This window comes from Benincasa hispida, chromosome 7 (assembly GCF_009727055.1).
Source record: "Benincasa hispida cultivar B227 chromosome 7, ASM972705v1, whole genome shotgun sequence".
NCBI lineage: Eukaryota > Viridiplantae > Streptophyta > Magnoliopsida > Cucurbitales > Cucurbitaceae > Benincasa > Benincasa hispida.
The window spans coordinates 41,002,049-41,029,613 of NC_052355.1; the positions used below are offsets into that span (position 1 = coordinate 41,002,049).

Below are 27,565 nucleotides of genomic sequence, written 5' to 3' on the forward strand. Positions count from 1 at the left end.
TCTAGACCGTAAAAAAAAAAAAGTTAACCCTATTTTTTTCCGGACCCACACGTTAAAAGAAAAAAAATTATCCATATTTTTTGTGGCATCCGCACGATAAAATAATTTTTGTTAAGAGGTAATCAAATCTTCCAATATTTTGTTTTCCACTTTATACAATACATGCAATCGACGTAGTATTAAATTGGTGACTAAAAAAGATAAATTATAATATTAGATGTGCATGTATCAAATTGTCTACAAATTGAGATATAATTGAATGAATAAGATATGAATTATCATTTTAAGGATGGATGGCTCGACTTCCTACTTTTTATAAGGGTTGAATTAAAAGCTTTTATCCCTATAAAAAAAGTTAGCATAGAAAATTTGTACATATCTTAATAGATGAATGTATTTTTTTTTTTTTTTTTTGATGAAATTTGTCTTTTGATCCATGGCTTTGACAAAAAGACAAAAAGTTTTGTCAGATTATTTTTTGTCCACTTTGATAAAACACATTATCTTTTTAAAATACAAAGTAAACTAGTGATTTGGACAGTTGAGAAATATTTTATTACATACATGTTCCTATGTTTTCATAGAAGACATCTTAAATATGCGAATTGGTAAAAATATTACCCTCCCTCAACTTTAATAACAACAATAATTATAAAAGTCACCAAAATATAAATTTCACAAGTGAGAGTACACAAATTTAAACTGACGATCGAGTATAGAATAAGAATAACATTCAACACAAATTTAAGTTGATGATCGAATATATGATAAGAATGACATTCAATGCAACTTTAAATTATCAAGAATTTTGTTTATTTGATTATTCAATTTTCAAAATTACAAATTTAACATAAAAATTAAAAGTTTACCTTCGATAGAATAATTACTTTTTAAATAAAAAAATTGAATTTGTTAGTTACTTATTAAACTTAACTTTAAAAGTTTAAAAATTACTCGACACAAAATTAAGACTTTAAAAATTTATTAGATGTTTTAGGTCCCGATTGGTAACGATTTTTTTTTTTTTAAATAAGTTTGTGGACATTACTCATACCTCCAAAATTCTACTTTTGTTATATACTTTTCATCAATAGTCTGGAAAAATCAAACCATATGTTGAAAATTTAAAAAGTAGCTCTCAAAAATTAGTTTTTGTTTTTTAAATTTAGCTAAGAATTGAACTAACGAGCTTTAATGTACAATTTTTTAAAATAGGTATAGGGAGATTTTTAAAAGTAGAAAAATAAAAAAACTATTTACATAAATAACAACATTTAAATATTTTTTGATAGAGACTGGTTGAAATTTATCAATAATAAAAATTGATAAAAATTTATCATTAATAAATATTGATAGAAGTTTAACAATCATTTTTTTTTATTATTATTTCTATAAATAGATTGATATTTTTTCTATACATGGAATTTAAATTTATATAACGTAGGAATAACAAAGTACAAATGTCCATTACCAAAGAAAAATGGTATATATCCGAAAATGCGACGTATGAAGGTGTCACTATTGGGTTAGTTGGCGGTTACCTGAGGAGTCAGTTAAATATTATTTAAATTGTTTTTCTTTTTCCGGGAGCCAATTCGTTGAACGTTATCAGTTACCGTACCCGCGGGTTATATTTTACCCGTTATGTTTTTTTTTTTTTTTTTCCTGAAAGAACATATTATGTATTTATTAAGCAAAAAAATTTCGAACGCCGTCACCGCCAGCCTCATCATCACCAAATCCCCTCCCATCTTCAAATCAGTTACCGTACCCGCGGGTTATATTTCTCGAAGCCCAAAAATTTGTACCGGCAGATACGTGATTGATGGGCCGGCCCTTAAAAAGTTTATAGTTCCGTTATTATGGAATTCCAGATCGGGGAGTGTCGAAACAAAAGCCTCGATTGTCCTCGTTCTCTTCTCCTTGTGGTCTCTCTCTCTCTCTCTCTCTATTTCTCTCCGACGACAGGTTCCTGAAGCTCGGCCAGCCAAGGGCATTGATCTAGGTGAGTCCGCTTTCACTTTTCCACTTTCCTCTGCCATTTTCTTTTCATTTCCAATTCTCCGTTCTTCGTTCGAGCAGCGTTTTGTTTAATCTGAATTTCACTTCTTCACTTCGTCGTTGATAGGAAGGGAATAGTGAGATCGAATTCTCTTTGTAGCATACCTTAAGTTTCAAGGAACAAGACATTAATTCAATCGCGCCGTCCACGTTATGGATTGAGAATTTTGATTCTCACCTTTCTATCTGCATAACTCCGTTCTTAGGGTTCGGACCTCTGAATCTGCGTTATTTCTCTCACTGTTTGGACGTTTTTACCGTTTTTCTGTGGTTCTTTAGCCTTGTCCTATCTTGCCCTCAGATCTTTGATTGCGGATCTGATTTGTTCATTTCTACTTGTTACCTTTTCTTGGAAGTCGAGGATTATAAATTAACAACAAAGCATTCAAAATTTCTAGTGCAATCAATGTTTTCCATCTAGTTATTGGAGATCGTTTGTAGCATTCATTTTATCCACTTTCTTATTTTGAACGTCCGGAAGGCATTTTATCCATATCTACGGGTAAAGTTGCGCTTGGGCACTGTTCTTTACGTCAGGGTTTTTTGGGACGGTGGGTCGTTTCTTCGTTCTTATGCTATGTTTCATGATAATTAAATATATATATATATATATAATCTTTGTTATTGTTTCCCCATCATCCAGTATGTGATTTTTATTTGGAAGCCGTCTTTTTGTAGCTGTGAACCGGTTTTCGATTGTTGATGAAGAGATGGCAGGAAAATACGGATCAATCCGGCAGAGTTTTCTGGACCAGAACAGGGAAAAACTCTTATCTCGTAAGGGCTATTCTGATTTCGGCCTGAGTACCTACGACGGCACCAGCGACAATGTCAAATGTCGTTGTTTCCGTACAGTTTCCGATGCGGTCACCAACTTATGGAAAGGCTTTCATGATACTACCATCAAGTTGTACGAAATGGGCTGCTCAGATCCCCGAAAGTTCTTCTTCGCCGCGAAGATGGGGCTGTCGCTTGCGCTCGCTTCTCTCGTCATTTTCTTTCGACAGCCTTTGAAAGAAGTAGGCCAGTATTCAATCTGGGCTATTCTCACTGTCGTCGTCGTTTTCGAGTTCAGCGTTGGTATGGCTGATGATTTTTTCGTTCCCCCAATTTACATCCAGTTGGGGATTTTGTGGTTTTATTGTATCAATTTCTTCTTTCAAGGGAGTAATTGTGTTAATTTCTGTAGGGGCAACGTTGAGTAAAGGGTTTAATCGTGCATTGGGAACATTCTCAGCCGGTGGACTTGCTCTTGGTATTGCAGAGTTATCTGTATCAGCTGGGCCGTTTAAAGAAGTTATAATCGTAATCAGTATATTCCTTGCAGGTATGAGTTCTTAGCAGCAATAATTAATCTGTGTGTTATGAGATTATGATGTATTGATTCTTGAATTAAAATTTGATTTCATTACTTTAGGATTTTTCGCAAGCTATTGCAAATTGTATCCGCCGATGAAGATGTATGAATATGGGTTCCGGGTATTTCTGTTGACATTTTGCATCGTGTTGGTATCTGGAAGTACATCGTCATTTTTCGAAACGGCCTTTTATCGATTACTACTTATTGGCGTCGGTGCTTGCATGTGCTTACTAGTGAATATATGTATATTACCGATTTGGGCAGGGGAGGATCTACACAAATTGGTTGTGAAAAATTTCAAGAACGTTGCTTCTTCTGTGGAAGGCAAGATCAATTCTATTATTCATTTTATAAAGAAGTTTTTTTGCACTTTCTCATGCTTTTTAATCTGTGATAATATGTTCATATCATTACTTCCTTCAAAGTATTGTTCAGGTGTTGTTAATGAATACCTCCAGTGTGTGGAATATGAGAGAGTATCCTCAAAAATTCTTACATATCAGGCTTCTGATGACCCTGTATATAATGCTTATAGATCGGCTGTGCAGTCCTCGAGTCAGGAGGACACCTTGGTATTGGTTCTTACTTACATTTTTAATAGATGACATCTTACGAGAAGGTTTTACTTGAGGCTTATTGTTTTGTAGTTGGACTTTGCCTCCTGGGAGCCACCGCATGGCCCTTACAAGACATTCAATTATCCATGGTATAACTATGTCAAAGTGAGTGGTGCTCTTAGGCATTGCGCGTTTATGGTTATGGCAATGCATGGCTGTATTCTTTCAGAAATCCAGGTGATTAGAGCTTATTTTTGTAGTTGTTCTCTATTGCAACTGATTTCTGTGAGGGTCTAATGAGAGAGATAAAAGTCTTCATCTCTTGTAAAAGAATGAAGAAAGACCACTGAGAGACATTGATACGTAAACTGTCCTATCATAGTTGTTTGTGGCCGCCCCATTGTTGTATAGTTTAGTTGAATTTGACGTTTGTTATAACCTGCACATTCAATTACTGATTTTAAATTATAGGCATTTTTCTAAAGAAAAAATTGTAGATGGGGTGTAGTTTAAAGAGTCTTTGCCTTTGAATTCCCTTACCTGTAAATTTTCTTGACATTGCCATTTGCTTTTTTTCATTTGGAAAATGGGGGAGGGACTTCATTCTGCATGCACATAACTTTGTGTTTCTACTTGTTTTACAGCTAAGCATGGTGATTTAGATTTAAAATTCTAAAAAGAAATATTTTGATATCTATAACTTTGATGATTCTTGGCTGTTGATCTGCTTTTCTGCTAGCTGGGTGTTAAAATGGCAATAATTAAATATGCTTGATGACTCTTCCGCTGGGCAACCAATATTTATAGATTACTAGATCTTGCAAGTTTGTATTACAGGCTCCACCAGAGAAGAGAAAGGTTTTTGCAAAGGAGCTTCAGAGGGTTGGCACCGAGGGAGCTAAGTTCTTACGTGCGCTTGGAAGTAAAGTAGAAAAGATGGAAAAATTGAGCTCAAATGACATGCTTTTCGATGTTCATGATGCTGCAGAAACTTTACAAATGAAGATTGATGAGAAATCAGAGATGCTGGTCAATTCAGCTAGTTGGAGAACTGGAAAACAGCACAGGGAACATGAAGATCTTCAACATTTTATTGATGGCAAAGATGATCATAACAAACAGTTGGTAATTGAATCCTTGAACGAGACGTTGGATGCTCAACACTCAAGCATCGGCATCCATCCTCCCATGACAGAATGGGTATCCACAGATAGTGTCTTTAACAAAAACCTGGTTTCATGGCCACGCCTATCGTTTTTGATGGACACGGTGCCTAATGAACGAGAGTCGAAAGTATATGAAAGTGCAAGCTCCTTATCTTTGGCAACATTTGCTTCACTTCTCATTGAATTTGTTGCAAGGCTGCAAAATCTCCTGAATGCATTTGAAGAGCTCAGTGAGAAGGCAAATTTTAAGGCACCAGAGGACTTTAAAGTTAAAAAGGAGGATGGTGGTTGTTGGACTCGATTCTTAAGATTCGTTGGCATAAAAAATTGAGGCTTGATAGGATGCCATGCCACAGTTGACTCCACTGGGTTGTCTGATATCATTCAAAAAGATTGAGATCTCAGTTTGGCTAACTTATGCCCTCTTGTATTTTTCTCGCGGGTACCTTAAATGGACCCGTCCTGTGTATAAGGTCGATACGGGTCATCGAAAAGGTCATACATGTGCTTTAGATGGACACTAGAATTTGTTCATCAAAGCTCTTGGGGCCATATGTGAGAGGGAGTGTACATAATGGTATAATTTTGTAAGGATTAGGTTATGTATGGCTGTGGTATGATGTTACATTTATTTTGCTTCTAGATGGATGTTTTGAGAGAGATTGTTTAGTACATTTATGATGCAACAGCATCACTCCATGTTCTTATATACTTCAGCAAGCTGAAGCCCGTTATATTTGATTGTATATTGTTCATCTTGTTATTGGATTGTCCTCCCATACCGTGCATGAGTAATTGCCAGAAATAATATATAAGATGTTTTGGGTTTGTATAGATAGCCCATTTGTACAAAACTTTTTAATTGTACTTTCTCGGTGAAGATCTGGCTGCGACCAACAACGGAAAAAAGGGAATAAAATCCCAGAAAAATCCCCAAAGGACAAACACCAGAAAAAAGAACAATTTTTTTATACAAGATTTTTTTTCTTTTCTTTTTTTGGAGATTTCTTTTTGGTTAAAGGCGGACTTTCCATGTAACCAAGAAGCGCTTCTGGTGGGATCGATGTAGATCAGCCGGGTGTTATTCCTTGATGGCTAGCTTGTGGGGCTGTTTAGAAGGTCGGGAATGTAACTAGGATTATCGGAAATATGAGAGGCGTTGGAATGAGTGGGGAATCGAAAGCAGAGAATGGAACCGTGAAGCGTCGAAACAATGAAAAAGGGGGTTGAGTTGAAGACTGTTGGAAGAAGATGAGTTTGTTATCATAAACTGGGTTCAAAACGCTCAATCCAGACATGGGCTTGGAATAAAAATCCATTACAAACCTATTCAATTCCATCCTCCTAAACGTACCTACTTCACCAGATTCTGAATGTCAAAATGGCTATGGATGTGTTTCTGGAACTCTGGCCACCAATGGTGTGAAAAGACCATCAATTCCATGCTTTTTCGGTAATTATCTGGCTGAAACAGAGACCGAGTAAGCATGGATTTTCCCCCCTTATTTGTCGGTATTGGTCTTAAATGGGATAACCACTAAATTTAGCTCAAACAGTTGGAGGTAGAGGAGTGGAATTGAACTACAAACTCCACTCTTTGTTTGGCCCAAGGAATTCGTAGATTTATGATTTAAAAATATCAATTTCATGCTTCATTAACTCCTTATCCAATGAACCTTATGACTTCACAATTCCACTCCTAAAATAAATAGTGAAACAATCGTCTTAAAAAAGAAAAGGTTTTGAGATTGCTTTATGGCTAAAGTCCATGCCCCATTCTCCCTAGAGAATGGTCCATGCGGGTGCAAACCATAATAGAAAAACAGAGAGAAACCCAACTGACAACTTCAAAACTGGCCATTTTGAATTACAAAGTTTGGATTGCTTTGGTTTTGTACAAATTAAAAATTATAACTATTTTGATCGGTTTAATTTGATTAGTTTAACTAGATTCATTTAAAGGACATGTTTAGAGTGGTTTTGATATTGAAATAGCGAACAATTTTTAATCTCTTATGTCTAAAATTACTTTGAAATGTTATTTAAATAATTTAAAATCAATTTTGATGACATGAAAATTATGTTATAAAAATGTAAAATTAAATATTGAATTTATTTGGGCTTATTGTAAACATATTTAAGAGTCATTTTGAATATGACAAAAAAATATGCAATAGTATATGTCACAAAAAACCAGGAGATCCGCTCATAAAAGATTAGAAAAATATATTGTGAACGATTATATAGTTGTATATAGTATTGTTAGAGAAAAAAATACAGAATGCGAAGAGACAAATTTTCAGAGGACTCGACGTGAAAAACCAGAGACCCAAGCAGTAATATTTAATTAATCTGGAGCGCCACATGGCATACAATGATAGGAAAACAAAATAACAGAAAAGAGAGAGAAATGCCAAAGGGATAACAACAGAGAAAAGGGAATAATTAAGCAACAAAGGTACAGAAAAATGAAAGCAAAAATCAGCTTATCATTCCCCCGCAAGCGAACGAGGAGTTGCAATGACTGTGAGCTTAGTTTTGAGGTTGGGAAATCGAGGACTAGGCAATGCTTTGGTCAGAATATCAGTAAGCTGATCCTCGGATGGAACAAATTTCACAGAGATTTGCTTACAAGCCACATTTTCTCTGATAAAGTGTAGATCAATTTTCAAGATGCTTAGTACGATTGTAAAGAACGGGATTTGCAGCCATGTAAGTAGCACTCGGGTTATCATACAACAGCTGGGGAGTTGACAGAGTATCAACTCCAAATTTTAGAAAGTATAGATTGGATCCTCAACAATTCTACAGTAGCATTCAATAGGCCCCGATACTCAGATTCAACATTTGATCTGGAGACAACTTTTTGTTTGGAAGAGCACCACAAAATAACACTCGAGCCCAAAAATACACAGAACCCACTCGAACTTCGTCGATCATCAGGACAACTACCCCAATCAGCATCGGTATAGCAGGTTAAAGCCAACACAGGGGATCTGGACAGCATAAGACTATGATAAGCAATTCCCTTGAGATAACGTCGTAACCATTTTGTTGCTTGAAGATGGGAAGATGTGGGAGCGTGCATAAATTGACAAAGCTTGTTAACACAGAAGCTAATATTATGATGAATAAGAGTGCAATATTGAAGAGCACACATCAAGCTTCTATATTCAGATGTATTTTCCAAAAGGGCACCTTCAGTGAGAGAAAACGAATGCCAAATGCCATAGGAGAATGAATGTGCTTACAGTCGGACATATTGGCACGATCCAGGAGGTCATGAATGTATTTATTCTGAGACAAATGCATCATAGTAGAAGAATGAACAACTTGAATGCCGAGGAAAAAGGATAAATCGCCAAGGTCTTTAAGAGCAAGTTGATTGTGTAGACATGAAATGAAGTGTTATATAAGATGAGAGTTATTTCTTGTGACAATAATATCATCAACATAAATAAGGAAAATAACCAAAGAGCCACCATTTCGAAACAAAAACATAGAAGTATCAGATTCGGCACTATAGATACATCACTGCATATGATAACATGTAGAAATACAAGTTATTTATGCTGTTTTATTTAGCTATTGCGACAAAAAGAGAGGAAAGTTGTGTCGATAGTATAAGAATTGGCTCAAAAATACAAAAATTATAAAATATCGTAAACACACCCCCTAACCCCATTGCGATGGTGAAATAGAATGTTCTAGTCTCTGTTTTGCAATAAATAGGTCACCGCATGCGTTAATTTGCGGAGGAACTCACTTTTTAGCCTTGTCTCGTCGATCTCCCAGATTTTCTCTGTAAAATCTCTTGATCGGTTCTTGATTGGTTGGCGCATGCGATGAAGATGCGTTGTACATTTTGTCCTTGAGCAATTAATGCATGCGGTGACTTATTTCCTGGAAAACATAGACTGGAACATTCTATTTCGCCATCGCAATGGGGTTAGTGGGTGTTTTCACGATATTTTATAATTTTCATATTTCTTAGCCAATTCTTATACTATCGACGCAACTTTCCTTTCTTTTTGTCGCAATATCTAAATAAAACAGCATAAATAACTTGTATTTCTACAAGTTATCAGAAAGCTGATTTCATTGAAGATGACATGCCTAGATACATAAATGCGACCAAATGAGATGTGAAGGCAAAGATATCCTTTGTAAACCGAGGTATAGCCCAATAAAACGCATTCATGAGATTGAAATTGAAGCTTATTATCATTAAAGGGACAAAGGAAGGGAAAACATGCATAGCCAAAAACCTTGAGTAGGTTATAATCAGAAAGTTTGTCATAAAAAACTTTATAAGGAGACTTGTTTTCAATAGTAGGTGTAGGTGTGCGATTGATGAAATAAATAGCGATGTTAAAAGCAAATGACCAGAATTTATGAGGGACAGAGGATTGAGCAAGCAGGGATAGACCAACCTCGACAACATGTCTATTTTTCCTTTCAACATTGCCATTTTGTTGTGGAGTGTAGGGACACAACATTCGACGAAGAATCCCATACTTGGTTAGTAGGGGTGAAAGAGCTTGAAACTCTCCTCCTCCATCAGTTTGAATAGACATGATAGTGATAGAAAATTGGTTTAAACTCATGGCATGAAATTAAGTAAAACAGGTCACAACCTCAGATTTAGTTTTTAGTGTATATATCCATGTGAGACAAGAGAAAGCATTAATGAATATAATAAAGTACTCATCTCCATCGACCGAACTCACATGGGAAGGAACCTAGACATCAGAATAAACAAGTTCAAAGCGAGAGGAAGCACGAGAAACAAAACTAGGAAAAGGTAAACGATGGCTTTTAGTCATTTGACAAGACTTGCAAAACAGAGGGACATCATTGTTTTTAAACTTCAATTTACATTTCGATAAAACAGACTTGACAATGTGAATTGATGGATCGGCGGTGCCATAAAGAGATATCTGTGAAGGTTGAAACGAATGTAGTAGGACGGATGAGAGGATTTGATGGAGAAGTGGCAGCGGAAGGAAGAGACAATTTGTAGAGGCCACCATCAAGTTTGCCCTGAAGAAGGGGATTATGAGTTCGAAGATCCTTCATAACAAAGAAATCATGAAAAAATTCAACATAAGCATGATTATCATAACATAATCTACCAATGCTAATTAGATTATGAGAGATAGAGGGAGTATGAAGAACATAATGAAGATGGACAAAAGTACTGGAAAAAGGAGACAAGAATTCAGAAGAACCAATATGAGAGATAGGAAGAAACTTACCATTATCAATCACAATTTGTTCACCACCGTAATATGGGAAGGGTTGCTGAATATTGCATAAGTCAAGGGTCATCTGACGTGTAGCTCCTGAATCCATGTACCAACCTTCATTTGGATGATTGGTTTTTAGAATGGGAGAAGGGGTAACATAGTACAGGGACTGATTAGGGATATGGGAGGCTTGAGCAAATGAGCCTAAGGGGAATTTAAGGTTTGGTATCTTGGATTATCTATGTTATAACAAGAGAGGGTGGTGTAGCCAAATTTGTTGTAAATCTGACATTGAGGACAATTTGAAGATATGTAAAATTGATTGGGAGGCCATTTTTGGTTTCGAGAAAGAGGGCTAGCAAAACCATGATCCATAGGACTATATGAAAGTAAAGGGGAGTTGGGAAGAATACTTGGGGAAGAAGAATAGCCCATTGAAGGTGTAGGGGATCGAATAGAAGACCTGTTATGTTGTTGTCATCGTGGACACCGATTTTGGGAATTGATGAAGAGATGAGTAATATTGGCTTGAATAAGTTGGAGGTGATCTGTTGCTGTTTGTTTTTTCAATCGGGAGTCATAGGCAATAAGGAGGCTGCAAATTTCAGTGATGGATGGGCGATCGGTTCTATTATGGATAGAAGTTACAAACAGATTATATTCATTTCCAAGCCCATCGAGAATATAGCCAAGATGATCACCGTATGACAGGGGTTCACCAATAGCAGCAAATTTGTCACAACATCTTTGATTTGAGCCAAGTATTGTGATACTGTCAGTCTATCCTTCTTGATCTTTTAAAGTTTGAGATCGAAGATCCATAATGCGTGTTGTAGAAGAAGATTCATAAACAGTGCGCAGAGCCTCCCAAATTTCAAATGCAGATTAGTGGCCAACTATCTCACCCATTTTATCTTCATTGATAAAGGAGTAGAACTAGCTCATGATAGTCCGATTGCACTTTTTCCATAAAGAAAAGTATGGATATTTGTGTTCTTTGAGGGTCTAAGTACTTAGGAGGTTGGAGAAAAGTACCAACAATAAAACTCTCTAGACCATAGCCCATGATCAAATTAAGGAGTTGGTTTTTCCATAGTAGATAGTCTAAATCTATAAGCTTAACAGTAAGAGACTGAGACATGTGAGGAAAGTTAGCAGCCGATGATTGAGAAGAAGATAATGCTGAAAGAGGATTTGGTAGTTGACCATGGGATGAATGAGGGGAAACTATGGTATTTGGGGTGGATAGGGAAAGTTTGTGGGAGAGCCAGTGTACATTGGATGATAAGGGTGTGGTGATGGACCATAGTTAAAAGGAAAAGAGGAATGTATTTGAGGAGGGAAAATCGGATTTTGAATAGATGAAGAGGGAATCTGTTGGGTTGCGGGTGGGGTAAAAGATGGTGAAGACACAAAAAGAGTGATTGGTGGCAGAGTAGAAGATGTGGTACCTGGAAGAGACGTCATTGACTGGACAAATTATTCCTCTGATTTTCCTGAACTTGACACCATAAAAAAGAAAACCTAAAGCTCTAATACCATGTTAGAGCAAAAAATACATAATACGAAGAGACAAATTTTCAAAGGGTTCGACATGAAAAACCAGAGACCCAAGCAACAATATTTAATTAATCATAAAATGCCACCTGGTATACAATAATAGGAAAACAAAATAACAGAAAGGAGAGAGAAATGGCAAAGGGATAACAACAGAGAAAAGGGAATAATTAAGTAACCGAAGGTACAAAACAAGGAAAGCAAAAATTAGCTTATCAAGTATGTAGGGAATTTCGATGTAATTTATTTCTATTTTTGTTCACTGATAGTGGCTTAGTGAACAAAAATGGAAATCAACGTGTATCGAAATCCCTTGCCTAGAGAAATTATGATTTGTAGCAAATTAGCAACATTATTTTTTCAATTTGCATATATAGATGTCCATATCGTTGAACAAAAAAAAAAGTTGATGTTCTTGAAAATAGCTATTACTGTAAATTAAATACATATGTAAGAAGGCCCATGAACCATGGACCATGAACACAACACATTTGGGCTGCAACAAAATAAGCAGCCCAAAAGCACCGGCTTATGCCCATGAGTAGTGAACACAAATAGTTGGGCTCGAAGCCCAATATACTAAAATTTGTACTGGCAGATACGTGATTGATGGGCCGGCCCTTAAAAAGCTTATAGTTCCGTTATTATGGAATTCCAGATCGGGGAGTGTCGAAACAAAAGCCTCGATTGTCCTCGTTCTCTTCTCCTTGTGGTCTCTCTCTCTCTATTTTCTCTCCGACGACAGGTTCCTGAAGCTCGGCCAGCCAAGGGCATTGATCTAGGTGAGTCGCTTTCACTTTTCCACTTTCCTCTGCCATTTTCTTTTCATTTCCAATTCTCCGTTCTTCGTTCGAGCACGTTTTGTTTAATCTGAATTTCACTTCTTCACTTCGTCGTTGATAGGAAGGGAATAGTGAGATCGAATTCTCTTTGTAGCATACCTTAAGTTTCAAGGAACAAGACATTAATTCAATCGCGCCGTCCACGTTATGGATTGAGAATTTTGATTCTCACCTTTCTATCTGCATAACTCCGTTCTTAGGGTTCGGACCTCTGAATCTGCGTTATTTCTTCTCACTGTTTGGACGTTTTTACCGTTTTCTGTGGTTCTTTAGCCTTGTCCTATCTTGCCCTCAGATCTTTGATTGGCGATCTGATTTGTTCATTTCTACTTGTTACCTTTTCTTGGAAGTCGAGGATTATAAATAACAACAACAAAGCATTCAAAATTTCTAGTGCAATCAATGTTTTCCATCTAGTTATTGGAGATCGTTTGTAGCATTCATTTTATCCACTTTCCTTATTTTGAACGTCCGGAAGGCATTTTTATCCATCTCTACGGGTAAAGTTGCGCTTGGCCACTGTTCTTTACGTCAGGTTTTTTTGGGACGGTGGGTCGTTTCTTCGTTCTTATGCTATATTTCATGATAATTAAATATATATATATAATATATTTTGATATCTGTTGTTATTGTTTCCCCATCATCCAGTATGTGATTCTTATTTGGAAGCCGTCTTTTTGTAGCTGTGAACCGGTTTTCTTTTCCCCCCACCTGGTCTTTAGTTTTACAAGAAAGCGCTGAATAAGATGTCTATGGTTGACGAGCCGCTATATCCGATAGCTGTTCTTATTGATGAGCTGAAGAATGACGACATTCAGCTACGGTTGAACTCCATTCGGAGACTTTCCACAATTGCCCGTGCTCTTGGAGAGGAGCGAACTCGTAAAGAATTGATCCCATTTCTGAGTGAAAACAATGATGACGATGATGAGGTGCTTCTTGCAATGGCCGAGGAGTTGGGAGTGTTCATCCCTTATGTTGGTGGAGTTGAGCATGCCCACGTTTTGCTTCCACCTTTAGAAACTCTGTGCACTGTTGAGGAAACATGCGTGAGAGACAAAGCTGTGGAGTCATTGTGTAGAATTGGATCCCAGATGAGAGAGAGTGATTTAGTTGATTGGTTCATTCCTCTCGTTAAGGTCAGTGTTCCTCTCTACTACATTTTTCCTTTTTTCTTCTTTCCTTTGGTATGTATACCGTTACTTTATCTGACACTTGCAGTAAGTGGTGACTTTGAGAAGTATCCATAAATATAAGATGTCTTATGCTAAAGATGCGTCCAATTATATATTGAATGTTTTGGGATATATGTTATTAAAGTCTTGCCCATGGGCCTTTACTTCTATGCAACAATCGGTTTTTCAAAATAATGCAGTGCAAACTGACAGACTTTTATAACGTCAAACCAATTTTGAAAGCTATCAGTTAATACTGTTATGTTGCTCTTTTGTTCCCCTTGTCCTAAAAATCTGATAATTTCTAGCTTTCATCTTCTTTCTTTTATTTTTTTGTTATAAACTTTCTTTGCATATCAACTGATCTAAGGTTTTTTTTTCCCTCCTTCGTGTGTGTGCATGTGCGCACGTTTGGACATATATCCAGAGATTGGCAGCTGGTGAATGGTTTACAGCTAGAGTATCTGCATGTGGGCTATTTCATATTGCCTACCCCAGTGCTCCAGAGATGTTGAAGACTGAGTTACGGTCAATATATGGCCAATTATGTCAAGATGACATGCCCATGGTTAGGAGGTCTGCTGCAACAAATCTAGGAAAGTTTGCAGCGACAATTGAACCTGCTCATCTGAAGACTGATATCATGACAATATTTGAGGATCTTACACAAGATGGTAATTTTCTGTATCCATTACCTGAGCGTGATTTACTTTTCTGGTTCTATATTAGTGGTTGAAGTTTAGACTCATTGCTTGAGTTGAGGCCATTGCTGTATAAGCGTAGCTGTGCTTCATTTTGACTTTCAGCACGTGAGATACTAACAGGGAAAAACATGGATCTTTCTCTTTGTTGCAAAAGCTTGGGAATTGTTCTTTAGAATTTTTTGCATGACACAGTTGTCTGTTTTATTACATTTTGTTTTCTTACACCAAATCTTTCACAGATCAAGATTCTGTAAGGTTGCTGGCCGTTGAGGGTTGTGCTGCCTTGGGCAAGTTATTGGAACCTCAAGATTGTGTTTTACATATTCTTCCAGTTATTGTTAACTTCTCTCAGGTATGGGTTTTCACAATTTATTGGTTTTCATAGTTTGAAATGTATGCCTGGATTATTTGTTCGTAAGATCATATATACCGTTGGAAAATATCTTCAATGAATGAATGATCAGATCAAGCAGGATCTATTTTGGAACAAAGACCAAACAGTATTGTACAATTACATCAGTCAGTGGTTTCCAGATCTTTGTGATGAACGCCTGGATGTATTGAGTTGTGTTTCCTTTGTAGTCCTGTTGTTTAGTTATTTAATTTACTAGTAATTGTAAGCATTGCCCAGATGTACAGACGTCCAAGTTCTTTTTAAGTTGCTATTGAAATCTTTTGAGCTGTGCTTACTCCTTAGGGATTCTTGAATCAACTTTTAAAAAAGCACAGCTTATAATTAAATACTTCTGTTCTCAAACCTGTCCTTTCCTAGGTAAGGGATAATGTCAATGAAGTTATAGTCAATATATCTGCATTATATTTCGTTATTTTCTAGTTATAGCCTAACTTAAGTCTTCACTTGTGGAGCCTCCATTTTGTAACCCTTTTGGTGTAAGGGGATATCTCATCTACCATTTCCTTTGTAAATCCCTTTCGATTATGCAAGTATTGTTTCTTAAAAAGATTAGTTATTTCTAAATGTGAGCACCTCTGTTGTGTGTGATAAAAGGTAAAAGTGGTATTTACATGCTTTGCATTCTAATGGCCTTGACCCAATTTATCCAAGCTCTAATTTCTTTCTTGTTCCCTGCCTACTTTCTCTTTTATGTAGGATAAGTCTTGGCGTGTGCGTTACATGGTTGCAAACCAGTTATACGAGTTGTGTGAAGCTGTAGGACCTGAACCTACTAGGTAATTTTGTTATTAATCTATGAAGAAAAGTTGGTTATTGATCTATGTGGAAGGTTGGAATGCTATCTTGGACCAATTATGTTATAAAACCCATGAAATGTATATTGACCCTCCTTTATCATTTGGAAGCCCTTACTCCCTCTTTTTCTCAATAATAGGGGGTTCTTGGAAGGAGGTTGCTTTTTCTTTTTGCTTGCCTAGTTCTTCCGAATTTCCTTTTCTTTTTACTCTTATTACAGTTGGAGATACTTTAGTTTCTATCGTCTTTTTGGTGGCTCCTCGTCTCTGTCCTTGGTTGGCTTTGGCCTATGTGCACATATGGCCTTGTCTTATTTATTTATTTATTATTATTATTTTTAATTATCAGATTTTCTATACCAACAATAATAAAAAGATAACAGCACATGTATATTTTCCTAATACTATGTAAACATGGAAAATAATTCTTATATTAGAAAGGTATGTGAACACTCTGCCAATTGTGCTGTATTAGTTCTTACATCATTCCTAATGTATGAACTTGTTTTTTGGGTGGTAAGGACGGATTTGGTACCTGCTTATGTGCGCTTGCTTCGAGACAATGAAGCTGAAGTTCGTATTGCAGCTGCTGGCAAAGTGACTAAGTTTTGTCGGATTTTGAGTCCAGAGCTGGCAATTCAGCATATTCTTCCCTGCGTGAAGGTGCATATGCTATTTCAGAGTTTAAATTTCCTTTTCATATATGCACTGTTACATGCTGAGCACTAAGAAAATATCACTACAGGAATTGTCATCAGATTCCTCTCAGCATGTCCGTTCAGCTTTAGCCTCAGTTATCATGGGTATGGCTCCTGTGTTGGGAAAGGTACAAAGTCTTCATTTTGGTTTTCACAAATGTGTTGCCTGTTTTTTGTTAGTTAATTGAGGAATTTAATCCCTTTTTTTTCCTTCAGCCAGCTTGTTTAGAATCCATGCCTGATGCCTGGTTGGTTGTTTTTAATTTTTTTTTCCTGGGAGGATGGGGGGAGGGCACTGTGGAGTGTGAGTAAATCATGGCTGTTCTTTAAATCATGGATGCTGCTTAAAATTTCTGAATTTTGATGACTAGGAAAGTGATCTGATTAATGTTTATGTACAATGTAAGGTCTTAGATGATTTTGGACACACCTATATTTATGTGTGAAATTCTATGTAACCAGCTAGAAATTGAGAACTGGGTGCTGTCTATTTTTTCTGAAATTTGAAGGCCAACAAGTGATGTGATAAAAAATAATTTGCGGATTAGTATTTCTGTGCATGATGATTAGTTTGCTAATTTCAGAGACATGTATTTATGAAGAACAGTAGGGAATTGGGAACTAGATCCTGTTTAGTATTTGTATTTTGAAGGCCAAGAAGTGATTTGAATTAAAAATTCAAATTATTTGGAAATTGTAGTGATGAGTATCATTACTCTGTACACACTGGATCTTGGAACGACTACTTCACACGTGTATTTGTAGGAGCATTTCTAGTGGTATATTGTTGTTTGTGCTGGACATAAAAAATCTCACTCAGATGGCTCGTGCAGGATGCTACTATTGAACAGCTGCTTCCAATATTCCTTTCTCTGCTTAAGGATGAATTTCCTGATGTGCGCCTCAATATCATTAGCAAGCTTGATCAAGTAAATCAGGTTTGTTTTATTTCAACCTTGAGACTGAAATGGAAAGGTTATTAACTAACGTCATAATTTAAGATGCTGTTATACTTCACAAACATGCTTTAACTATTCTGCCCTTCTCTCTCTCCAAATACATTTTACTGTCATCTCACCACAGACCTGCTATGCAGGTTATTGGAATCGATCTCTTGTCTCAATCACTGTTACCTGCCATAGTTGAACTTGCTGAGGATAGGCATTGGAGGGTTAGGTTAGCAATTATAGAGTATATTCCTTTACTGGCAAGTCAGCTGGGTGTAGGGTTTTTTGACGATAAGCTTGGCGCTCTTTGCATGCAGTGGTTACAGGACAAGGTTTGTATTTCTTGAGCTCCAATAAGACTTATTATGGTTTAAGAGTGCATGTAAATGTCAATATTTAATATGAATAACGTGCTTCTGAGTGAATGTTACTTTAGGTGACTTTTACTGACAAAAAGTCAAGAATACTATTTTCATTCCAAACTTCTGAGTGATCTGCCTGGTCTTTATAGATATGCATGATTTTTTTGCCAATTGAACATAAAATAGTGGATTAGGCATCTATTAAGATTACCTACCATTGTCGAATGAAGAAAATATGCTTTGATTTTCATTGTTTTGATCTCAACAGTCAACAATGTTCTGAAAGTGCACATATCGGAAAATAATTTTTTTACCGTAGTTCTCATTTTTATTTTATTTTTTCCCTATTGCAATGGTTGCTTCTTGCAGGTTTACTCAATCCGTGATGCAGCTGCTAATAATTTGAAGCGTCTTGCTGAAGAGTTTGGTCCTGAGTGGGCAATGCAGCATATTGTCCCACAGGTTTGTTTCAAATGAATTTCACAATCACAGCAACATTTTCTCTTCCCTTTTTGAATGAGATTAATATATGAGCCATCTGAAGAAAGTGAAATTGGAATGTTAATGGACTATCCCCTATCAGACAGGATATAAAAGTTTCTCCAATTCGGTTGAATATAAAGAACATAATCCAGAGGTCATGAAAAAATATAACGCTAACACACATTTCTAGAACTCCTTTCACCCTGCCTGCTGCACACAATCTATGCAATTTTTATTCCACCGACTGAAGTGGCGTTTCACAAACAGGTTCTTGACATGATTAACAACCCACACTATTTGTATCGAATGACCGTTCTTCGTGCCGTCTCCCTTCTTGCCCCAGTTATGGGCTCAGAAATCACATGCACAAAGCTTTTACCTGTGGTTATCAGTTCTTCCAAGGACAGGTACATGACAAATTTTGTTAATAAAAATATTTTCCTGTTTTAAATTTTAATTATATTAATTGTTCACTCAAGCTGGAAGCGGGAAATCATCTCTATAAAAATGAATCATGGATGGGTGTTAGCAGTTGGCTTGTGTCCCATGTTATTTTGGCTCTTTTACAGTTGTTAATTTTGATTTTGCAGGGTTCCCAATATCAAGTTTAATGTGGCGAAGGTGTTGCAGTCTCTCATTCCCATAGTTGACCAACCTGTAAGTAAACTTTGCGTCTTTTGTATCATTCCGTTCATAACTGATACCATTTGATTCAACGTTTGTCATAATATCGTATAAATCTTGGAATGCAGGTGGTGGAAAAAACTATCCGTCCTAGCCTAGTTGAACTCAGTGAGGATCCAGATGTAGATGTCCGGTTCTTTGCCAACCAAGCTCTTCAATCAATTGATCATGTGATGATGTCTAGCTAAATGGAATTCCGTCTCCATCATGAACAATCTGTACGAAGGTGCTTTTTGCAGAAGTTGCTATTGTTTTCGAAAGCGAAATAGCTGTATGTTTCTTCCTCCCGTTGGTTGTTGTAGTGCAGTTCTAGCGTGCAAAGCGAGCCATTGAAGACCTCTGGGTTTTTCAGTTGATCATTTGTGAATGAATGATGCAATATCGCCATTGAGTAGAGACTTCATGCTTTTTTTTTTTTTTCCTTCTGGCATCCTATAATCTAATATTCTTTCTTCATTTCTCTTCAACAATTGACTCGGAATTTGTTGGATGTTGAACTGGGGGCGGCTATGAAGTCTCCATTTGTATCTATACTTTTTTTGATTGCCAACCCTCAATATCTGCTGTAATAGTTATCAATTTGTATTAATTGTATTGACTTAACTCCAGGATTCCCAAAGTTAATGGATGCATATCTCGACCATACCCTGTCTACCAGATGATAGTCATTCACATTTGCTGAATTTATATTTAGTAAAGCCGACAGATACCAGGAAGCCAAGTTAGCCAACCTAAGTATGGATTTGACATCAAATTCACTTTCGTAAATTTTGAAATTACTTTAAGGACTTATTTGAGAATGATTATGAAAGGACTAAAATTATTTTTATCATTTTCAAAATCACTCTTAAACATGTTTTTTTAAAGTGATTTTGTACTTGACAAAATTCAAAATCACTTTCAAATGTTGTAAAACATGTTTAAAATTACTTAAAATTAATGTTTTTAAATGTAATTTTTATATCATCAAAATTAGTTTTAAAAAGATTAAAAACATGTTTTGTAGTGATTTTGAAAACAATTAAGTGATTTTAACTAGTTTAAAGAGTGGATTGCCAAGAGGTGGTTGTTTTTTGAAAATGGATGGTGTTTGGTTCAAAATTTAAAGTGGTACGTGGTGTTCTTAAAAGTTCTTTAGGATCGAAGTGGGATAGACTAAATGTAGTATTAAATGCTATTAGAGCCAGCATTAACTACTTTTCGTCCGAAGGTGTTTATATAATAATTGATTATAAGCTTGCCAAAAGGTAAACCAAACACACTAAAGACCAATACCAATTGTGTTGTGGCTTTTCTAATAGCTTTGGCTTTTCAGTACTGTGGAGTGTGGAGAATGGCCTAACTTTGAAAATCATTAATCCTCTCACCAACTTGCGAATCCATTTCTCGGCATCATAGAGTATTATCGACGTTATTAAAATAATATCCTATCTCCCAAAATTAATTGATGATAAGCTTATATATGACATAAATTTAGTCATAATCAGCAGAAATTTCGAAGAACTTTGGCAACTAAAAGAAGAAAAGTCCATATCTCTTTTAACTTTTCAGAAATTTAGAAAATTAATTAAAAACTTTTCACTCTTAAATGACCTTATTTTCCCTCTAGATGCCTGCCATATTTACCATGTCATGCAAGCTTTTCAGGTACCTATTTCATTCATTGTCAGACAGCAGCATTACTGAAAAAGGGTAATAAAACATGAAGGTATTATTAGCTTATTATGTTGTAGATTGACTTATTCAATGAGATTGTTATTCTTATTATATTCTATGGGTATAGTAAGGTGGTGTTATGTCAAAGTGAGCTTCAATGGTAATTGATATAACCTTCCTCCCTAGAGGTTAAAGGTTAGATCACTCATCCCATAATTGTTGTAGTAAACTAAAATAAACAAGAAATGGTGTTATATTAACAGGTTGCTTTTAACTTCACAATCCCTTAATCTTAAGAACATGCTTACTAAGCCATGCTCTTATCCAAATATCAGAGGCTCTCAACATTTAAAGGAAATATAAGTTTACCTATCATCATCGTCAATAAAGCATGCAACATAGCTACAAATATTATAAAAGATAGAGCATGTCAATTAGAAACCTGGTTACTAGCTACGCAATGACGATAGTAGAAGGTGCAATCCAAGTCGGAGGGAAAAAGTGGGTTTTAGGCAACATCAATGAAGTCCACTATGACTGCCATCATTTCGTAGATCATATTCGAGATTCAGTTGACTGTTTGATGGTTCAAACTAATTAAAACATTTCACTGACAACAAAAATGTTGAAATAGAGAGGCCAGTTACACAATTAGGGACCACAGATTTTAGAAGACAAGACGGAAGTGAAAGAGGTTTCGAAGGGTGTGATGGATGGATGATGACGACAACATACCCTCCACATATCTCCATAATAGTATGATATTGTTTATTTTGGATATAAACTCCCATGATTTTGCTTTTAAAATCACCTAAAAGACCTCAAACCAATGGGGACATTGTCCTTATATACCATGGATCTCTCCCTTTCTTAGTCAATGTTAGACTTAGTTATGCCTAACAAACTTTCTTTAAACAAAATACCACCTTGAGTCTCCCCTCGTCTGTGCAAAGAAAGCTAGATTGAGCACAACCACGAATCACATTGTGGGATATACTTGGCGCTGACCATTATTGCACCCTTAGTCTCCTCCCCTCAAACAAAAATATATTCCTACTATTTGTCCATTAGACTTTATAGGATTGCCTACTGACTTGTCATATCTCAAGCACTTTTTTTCTAATCTAGGGATTCAACCACAAGACTTATAATTTTGTTCAGAATTTAAAGATTCCACCAACACAACTAGATCTAGACTATAATTTTGATAATAATTGATAAGGACAATGTACTTACAACATATTTTCATGTGTATGATATTGTTCATGTTGGGCATAAGCCCTCGTTTTGCTTTCGAAATCACATACCAATAAAAATAATTGTCCTCACTTATATATCATGAATCTCTCTCATTCTTAATTATGTGGAGCTTTGTTTGCACTTAATAATGGAAGGAAGAGATGCAGGACATCAAGAAGTCTAGAAAATGTTGAAGCTTGGTGGCAAGAGTGAAGGCCATAGATTCTGTGAAACAATAAAAGAAAGGAGAAATCAAATTTATTAAACTTAAAAATGGAAGGCGGGTTCTTCGAGGGTCTTCAAATGTTGGTGATAGAAGGGGAGAGAAGGGTGAGGAAGAGGGAAGAAAATATGTGAGAGGTGAGAGATATGACGTGCGAAGAAGATTGGAAATGAAGTTTTATTCCTGATGTAGTAGGATCAGTATCCTGATCAATTAGAGAGGATTCTCCTTTTATCTCCTAGTTACATCAATTCTACAGTGACATTGCCCTTGAAATGAAAGTAATCTTCTTTCTAACCTCTGTTTTTGTATTCTGTTTTCTCTTTCTAAAATATATTTCAAATTTCAAATTTTTTATTGTTTAGATGAATAAGGACAAATGAAGCACTTCAGTATGTCCAATTTTTCATATTTTTCTACTACTTATTTGTTTGCTAATTGCTACAATATTGATCTAATAGACCTTTTAAAGACAAATAAACTCATAATTTAAAGATTGGAAACATGGCAAGATAATTTAAATTTTAGGAGTTAAATATATACAGCCATAATAGGAGTTAAATACATATAACCATCGAAACCTAGGAAACAAATTTATGATTTAATCTTATTAAAAAGAACGGGGAAAAAAGAAAGAAAGAGAAGACATGAACTCTTACAATGGCTGGTGCAACACAAGAAAAAGCAAGCGCCTTGTCACCAATGTGCAACATCGAAGACTATAGGGATGGGGGAATTTGGCCCCCCAACCTATATCCATTGTCATAAAGTTGGCACTTATCCTTTCGGGAAGTGAGGGCCCCAAAATTTGTCCTTAGTTTCACTTCATTATCACCCGTGTCGCGTCAGCCATCCACTAATGTAGAGTCAGTCCCTCTTCTCAGAGAGTAAGGTTTCTTTCCAGTTGTGCATCTAAAAGGGTGAGACTAGAGACGAAAAAAAAGGAGAGACAATTTCATTACTGCCTAAAAAGTTTGCTGCCCTAGAAGACAAGAGCTTGAGAAAAGTACAGAAGAGCTCAAGAACGGCGAGTGAAACTTTTGACCAATCACATTGATTATTGAGAGTGGAATCTTATTTAATAAGATCGAGATGGCGGTTACTATGACAAGAAGAGCAGAAGAAGTGGGGCAATTGTTAGAAACTTCTTTAGAATATTGTCTTTTAACTGTAAGAGCTAACTTGTCCTGATTTGGTTAACCCCTATCTTAACGGTTAGAATAACAAGTGCGTCAATGGATGATACTCATGATCGAATCTAGTCCCTTGATCTTTCAAGTGCTCGAGTAACATGTTTCAATTTCCATGAGATAGCTACTTGAGACATCATGGTCGTTGATATGAGGTAGAGGTGTATATTTCAGTCCAAATCTAGGCATCTAAATTGACAAAAACATCCCTTGGAATAATTTTTTTTTTTCATCCAAGCAGTGGACACGTGGCTCAGATGCCACATGATGAAGAGAATTGGTAAATGAACGACATAGAAAACCGAATTGGTCATCTGCTCTTAGCTAAAACTACAGTTACACTTTATTTCTTCCTATGGGACCTGCATCTCACCGGTGGAGGGTAAACATGGAATGCAGCTTTACTATTTTCCGTTTCCTTTCCATCTTCAAAAAATTGCAAAGGTTTGTAAAGGGTACGAGTCAGAGAAGAGATGTAATATATTCACATAGGACATTCCAAATTGCAAGCTTGAATAAGATTCCAACTTGTACAGTAATCTCCATTGAGGTATATAAATATTAAACGGAAAATGTAGGGATAAATCTGATAAGAATGCTCTCTCTTTTCTTTTGAGGAAAAAAACAAAAACTGTGAAAAGTCTCCCTTTTGTACAAATTCTACTGAAGCTATACACACAAGAAATCCTTGATATGATCAATCATTTCAAGGGTCCGAGTTTGTGAGAGTTGTGACTTGTTCAGAACCTGAAACGCATGGCCAACTCCTTCATAAACCACATAATTGATCAGCTTACCCGCTCTATGTAAAGCAGAGCAAAACTCCAAGTTTCTATCTTTCAATATGTCCATTTCTGATATACATATCAAACTAGGCAGAACCCTCAAATCCTCCACCTTAAACAATCCTTTCGCCGAAGGATTGCACCATGGGTGGTCACGGTTTGTCCCGGAAGGCAACGCCAACCGCCAATACGTATCAGAAACCGCCAACGTCAGCGGCGAACGTGGAGGTTGGACAAGAAACTTCTCTGACTTGGTCCTTGACTCTCCACCGAAAAATGGTTGTATCAAAATGCTACCTTTAATAACTAACGGTTTCAAGACCACAGCTCCAGAAGCAGTCGTCTTACCACCAAGTCGGGCAGCTACATTGAAGGCTATGTTGCCACCGGCACTATCACCACTAAGGTAGATTTTGGTAAAGTCGCAGTATCTTGACCACCAATTCTGCTTGGCCCCAACAAAGGCAACTTGTTTCAACCATTGAAGGGTCTTTAATCCATCTTCATAAGGAGCTGGAAGAGGGTTTTCTGGAGCCAGACGATAATTCACAGACATAATTATACAGTCAGCTTTTGCAGAAAGTTTCGCCAGGAACTCATGGTAGCAACTCCAAGCAGCCGAGCCAACACAAAACCCACCTCCATGGAAATATACAATCAAAGGCAGCTTTTCCTGGCACTGTGTTGGAATATAGAAACGAGCCCAAATGTTGTTCAGCTTATCCATAACTACATCCCAAGAAGTAACACCGAGCTCTGGCGGCAATGCATTAGAGACACAGGGAACTATCTGGGGTCTTTCCACGTACCCATTTCCGTAAACTCTAATCAGGCCTTCAATCTCCTCAACCAACACATCATGTTGATCAAAGCCATTACCATGTTCTTCAAAACTTGGAATTTGATCTAGGTTAATGGTAGGCATTCTTTTTGTCCTCATAGAACAAGGATGGAGATGAGGGTCGATGCAGAAAATTAAAGTCGGAGGCTTTTGGGAGTATAATTGGTTATGGACCGAAGTATGGAATTCCGACGCTCCTTATATAGATGATGAAAAGATGTCTCGTGGAATGACGTGGACAGCTATTCTATCAAGTTGGGGGCTGGGGAGGATATTAACCTTTCTTTTCCTGCCAAGTGGGCAATTGGCTGAGTGCCACATGTTTTGACATTACATTGATTCAAGCACAATTAGCTAGAGCAAGGACTTCTCTACTTTTATCCTTTATTTTGTAGGAATGATAAATAAAAGGTGAGATTCACATGTTTTAGTATATGCTGTATTCAAATTACGATAACAGAAAAAAAAAAATACATATACTAATTAATAATGCGAAGATAAAAAAGATAGTGTGAAAAGATGTAAATAATAAAGTGAGGCCTACAGTTCTAGAATGCAATGCTTTTCCAGTCCCACTTATGACTTTTTGAATGGCTCACTCTGAATGCGCTTTGTCTGAAAAGCAAAGTCTGACTTACCTTGCAGTGGTATGTATTCTCGGATTGGTGGGTTGTTATGGCCTACTGCCACCCCCATTGGAAAGCTCCATCATTAATATGTGCTTAAAGTTCAAGCACAAGAGAAACATGTCATGTTGCTTGTCTGACTTCAATTCATCGTAACTTTTAAACTTCTGTTGCGTCTTTAGACGCTTTAAAAATTTAGAAAACGAAAAAAAAGAAAAGAAAGGAAAATTTACCTCGAACATAATTAATACCATTGTCGCGCCTATTGCGCAGCCACCACGGCCAACACGCTATAAGAACTGTTGCTGAACATGCCCCAGCCATCACAATTGTTGCCCCCCAAAAGAACTTCGGTACCCATTATCGTTCTGTACAGCCTCTTTCTTTGAGGACTTTTATCAAACATCTTGTACACGCCTCACCTAAGAAGGAAAAAGAAAACCCCACCATTATATATTCATTATCCCCCATTAAATTTGTTCTATTAAGATTAATACATTACAAATTTCCAATCAAGACAGATAGATATTCACAAAGGAATGATAGATATTTTAAGTCTTTCATTATATGTGTGGTTGTAAATCCCAGCTTCAAGGGTCAAACCTGACATACCAATTGTGCGCAAAGTTGTCTGTATGTGGGATTGCCGGACAATAATTTTGAATTCAAAAGCATCAGCATTAAGTTGGTTATCCAAATGGCAAATCGTTCGTGAGTGCCCAAAATGTGGAGTCAAATTCATTTGACTTTAACTCAAGTGCTCTAGCTAGCTTGTCAAACTTCTCGTTCATGTCTTTTGGAAGATGATAATTGCGCCATTTCACTTGAGGAGCTTCTGTTTTGCTTTCTTTCTTACGGCGCAAAGAGTAGAGGAGAAGGAACTGTACCCAAACTGACGTAACGATGTCCCTTCAATCGGAATCGGTGTTCTATATGAAAAGATGTCCAATATTAAATGGTGTCATTTCATTTTTTTTTTTAAATTTATTAGATTAAAATATCATTTTAATTCTTTCAATTATCTAATTTAGTCTTCGTTTTCAAAATTTATTCAGTTAAAATATCATTTTAGTTCGTGTAATTAATTGTGGTTCTATTTTAATCCATATACGTTGGTGGTTTAATTTTAGTCATTCAAAATTTATTTTAATTAAAATTAAATAAATAATAATAATAATTTTTATTCAATAAAATATATTTTGTGAAAAAAAAATTGACAATAAACTAGTAATGGATGGATAAATCATGCTGGTTGCATAGACATTGAACATTGCTCTATGAAACTCATTTTTGTTATCATTGTTTTTAAATATATGAAAGTTTATAAATTAAATATTAGATATTTAAAAAGAAAATTTTCACACATAGAAAAATGTCAAACTATTTATAAAAATAACAAAAATACTATTGATAGATACTAATAAACTTCTATCAACGTTTATTAGTTATAAGTTTCTATCAGTTTCTATCACTAATAGACATTGATAGACTTTTATCAACCTCTATCAAATAAGATTAAAATTTTATTATTTTATATAAATAATTTCTTTTATTTTTGTATTTTTGAAAATCTTCTTATTTAAAAATACATGAAATAACATAAAAAGAAAGTCAAAGTCTAAAGTATTTAAACCAATTTATTATAATATGTTTAAAATTATTAGAAGAAATATTAATTCTACGTCAAAAAGATTATAAGGCATAGCTTAGTTGTGATATCACACTAGAAACATCTTTCCATATACAAATTTAGGCTTTTACTACTACTATTATTAGATCTTATATGACATCCCTCGAGATAAACATCTACTTGATTAAAAAACTATGACACTATGTATATGTATTATTTGATACGATCATAGATTTCTATGGTCATTAAAATCTCTCTTATTCTTGATCTTTGCTTTACTGAACTTTCTTCAACTCTTTTGATGACAATTTTATGTGGAAA

General features: G+C 36.0%; 3 protein-coding genes across 11 annotated transcripts; 2 read left to right on the forward strand and 1 right to left on the reverse strand.

Moving 5' to 3' along the window:
- Positions 1-1,872: 1,872 nt before the first annotated feature.
- LOC120081548 (aluminum-activated malate transporter 4) lies at positions 1,873-5,902 on the forward strand. Of its 2 annotated transcripts, XM_039036527.1 has the most exons (7): positions 1,873-2,005; positions 2,740-3,141; positions 3,251-3,388; positions 3,479-3,745; positions 3,857-3,993; positions 4,069-4,215; positions 4,816-5,902. In XM_039036527.1, the coding sequence occupies exons 2-7, from the start codon at positions 2,772-2,774 to the stop codon at positions 5,473-5,475; spliced, it is 1,719 nt and encodes a 572-aa protein (XP_038892455.1). In that variant the 5' UTR covers positions 1,873-2,005; positions 2,740-2,771; the 3' UTR covers positions 5,476-5,902. The 2 variants fall into 2 exon arrangements, with proteins under 2 accessions (XP_038892455.1, XP_038892454.1); XM_039036526.1 differs by having other exon boundaries at positions 3,479-3,993.
- Positions 1,904-19,699, forward strand: LOC120081549 (serine/threonine-protein phosphatase 2A 65 kDa regulatory subunit A beta isoform). Of its 5 annotated transcripts, none has more exons than XM_039036531.1 (13): positions 1,904-2,005; positions 13,507-13,931; positions 14,395-14,641; positions 14,911-15,023; positions 15,783-15,862; positions 16,402-16,543; positions 16,626-16,706; positions 17,412-17,516; positions 17,675-17,857; positions 18,257-18,349; positions 18,638-18,777; positions 18,961-19,027; positions 19,123-19,699. In XM_039036531.1, the coding sequence occupies exons 2-13, from the start codon at positions 13,539-13,541 to the stop codon at positions 19,240-19,242; spliced, it is 1,764 nt and encodes a 587-aa protein (XP_038892459.1). In that variant the 5' UTR covers positions 1,904-2,005; positions 13,507-13,538; the 3' UTR covers positions 19,243-19,699. The 5 variants fall into 5 exon arrangements, with proteins under 5 accessions (XP_038892459.1, XP_038892460.1, XP_038892456.1 ...); XM_039036532.1 differs by having other exon boundaries at positions 1,989-2,005; positions 13,476-13,931; XM_039036528.1 differs by lacking the exon at positions 1,904-2,005 and adding an exon at positions 12,590-12,732.
- A 2,986-nt stretch (positions 19,700-22,685) lies between these two features.
- Positions 22,686-26,544, reverse strand: LOC120082176 (probable carboxylesterase 6). 4 transcript variants are annotated; one of them, XM_039037432.1, is made up of 4 exons: positions 26,227-26,544; positions 25,848-26,036; positions 25,627-25,709; positions 22,686-25,277 (listed from the first exon to the last, which is right to left on the reverse strand). In XM_039037432.1, exon 4 carries the CDS (start codon positions 25,085-25,087, stop codon positions 24,032-24,034), a length of 1,056 nt encoding a protein of 351 aa, XP_038893360.1. In that variant the 5' UTR covers positions 25,088-25,277; positions 25,627-25,709; positions 25,848-26,036; positions 26,227-26,544; the 3' UTR covers positions 22,686-24,031. The 4 variants fall into 4 exon arrangements, with proteins under 4 accessions (XP_038893360.1, XP_038893361.1, XP_038893359.1 ...); XM_039037433.1 differs by lacking the exon at positions 25,627-25,709; XM_039037431.1 differs by having other exon boundaries at positions 25,627-26,036.
- Between the last annotated feature and the right edge of the window lie 1,021 nt (positions 26,545-27,565).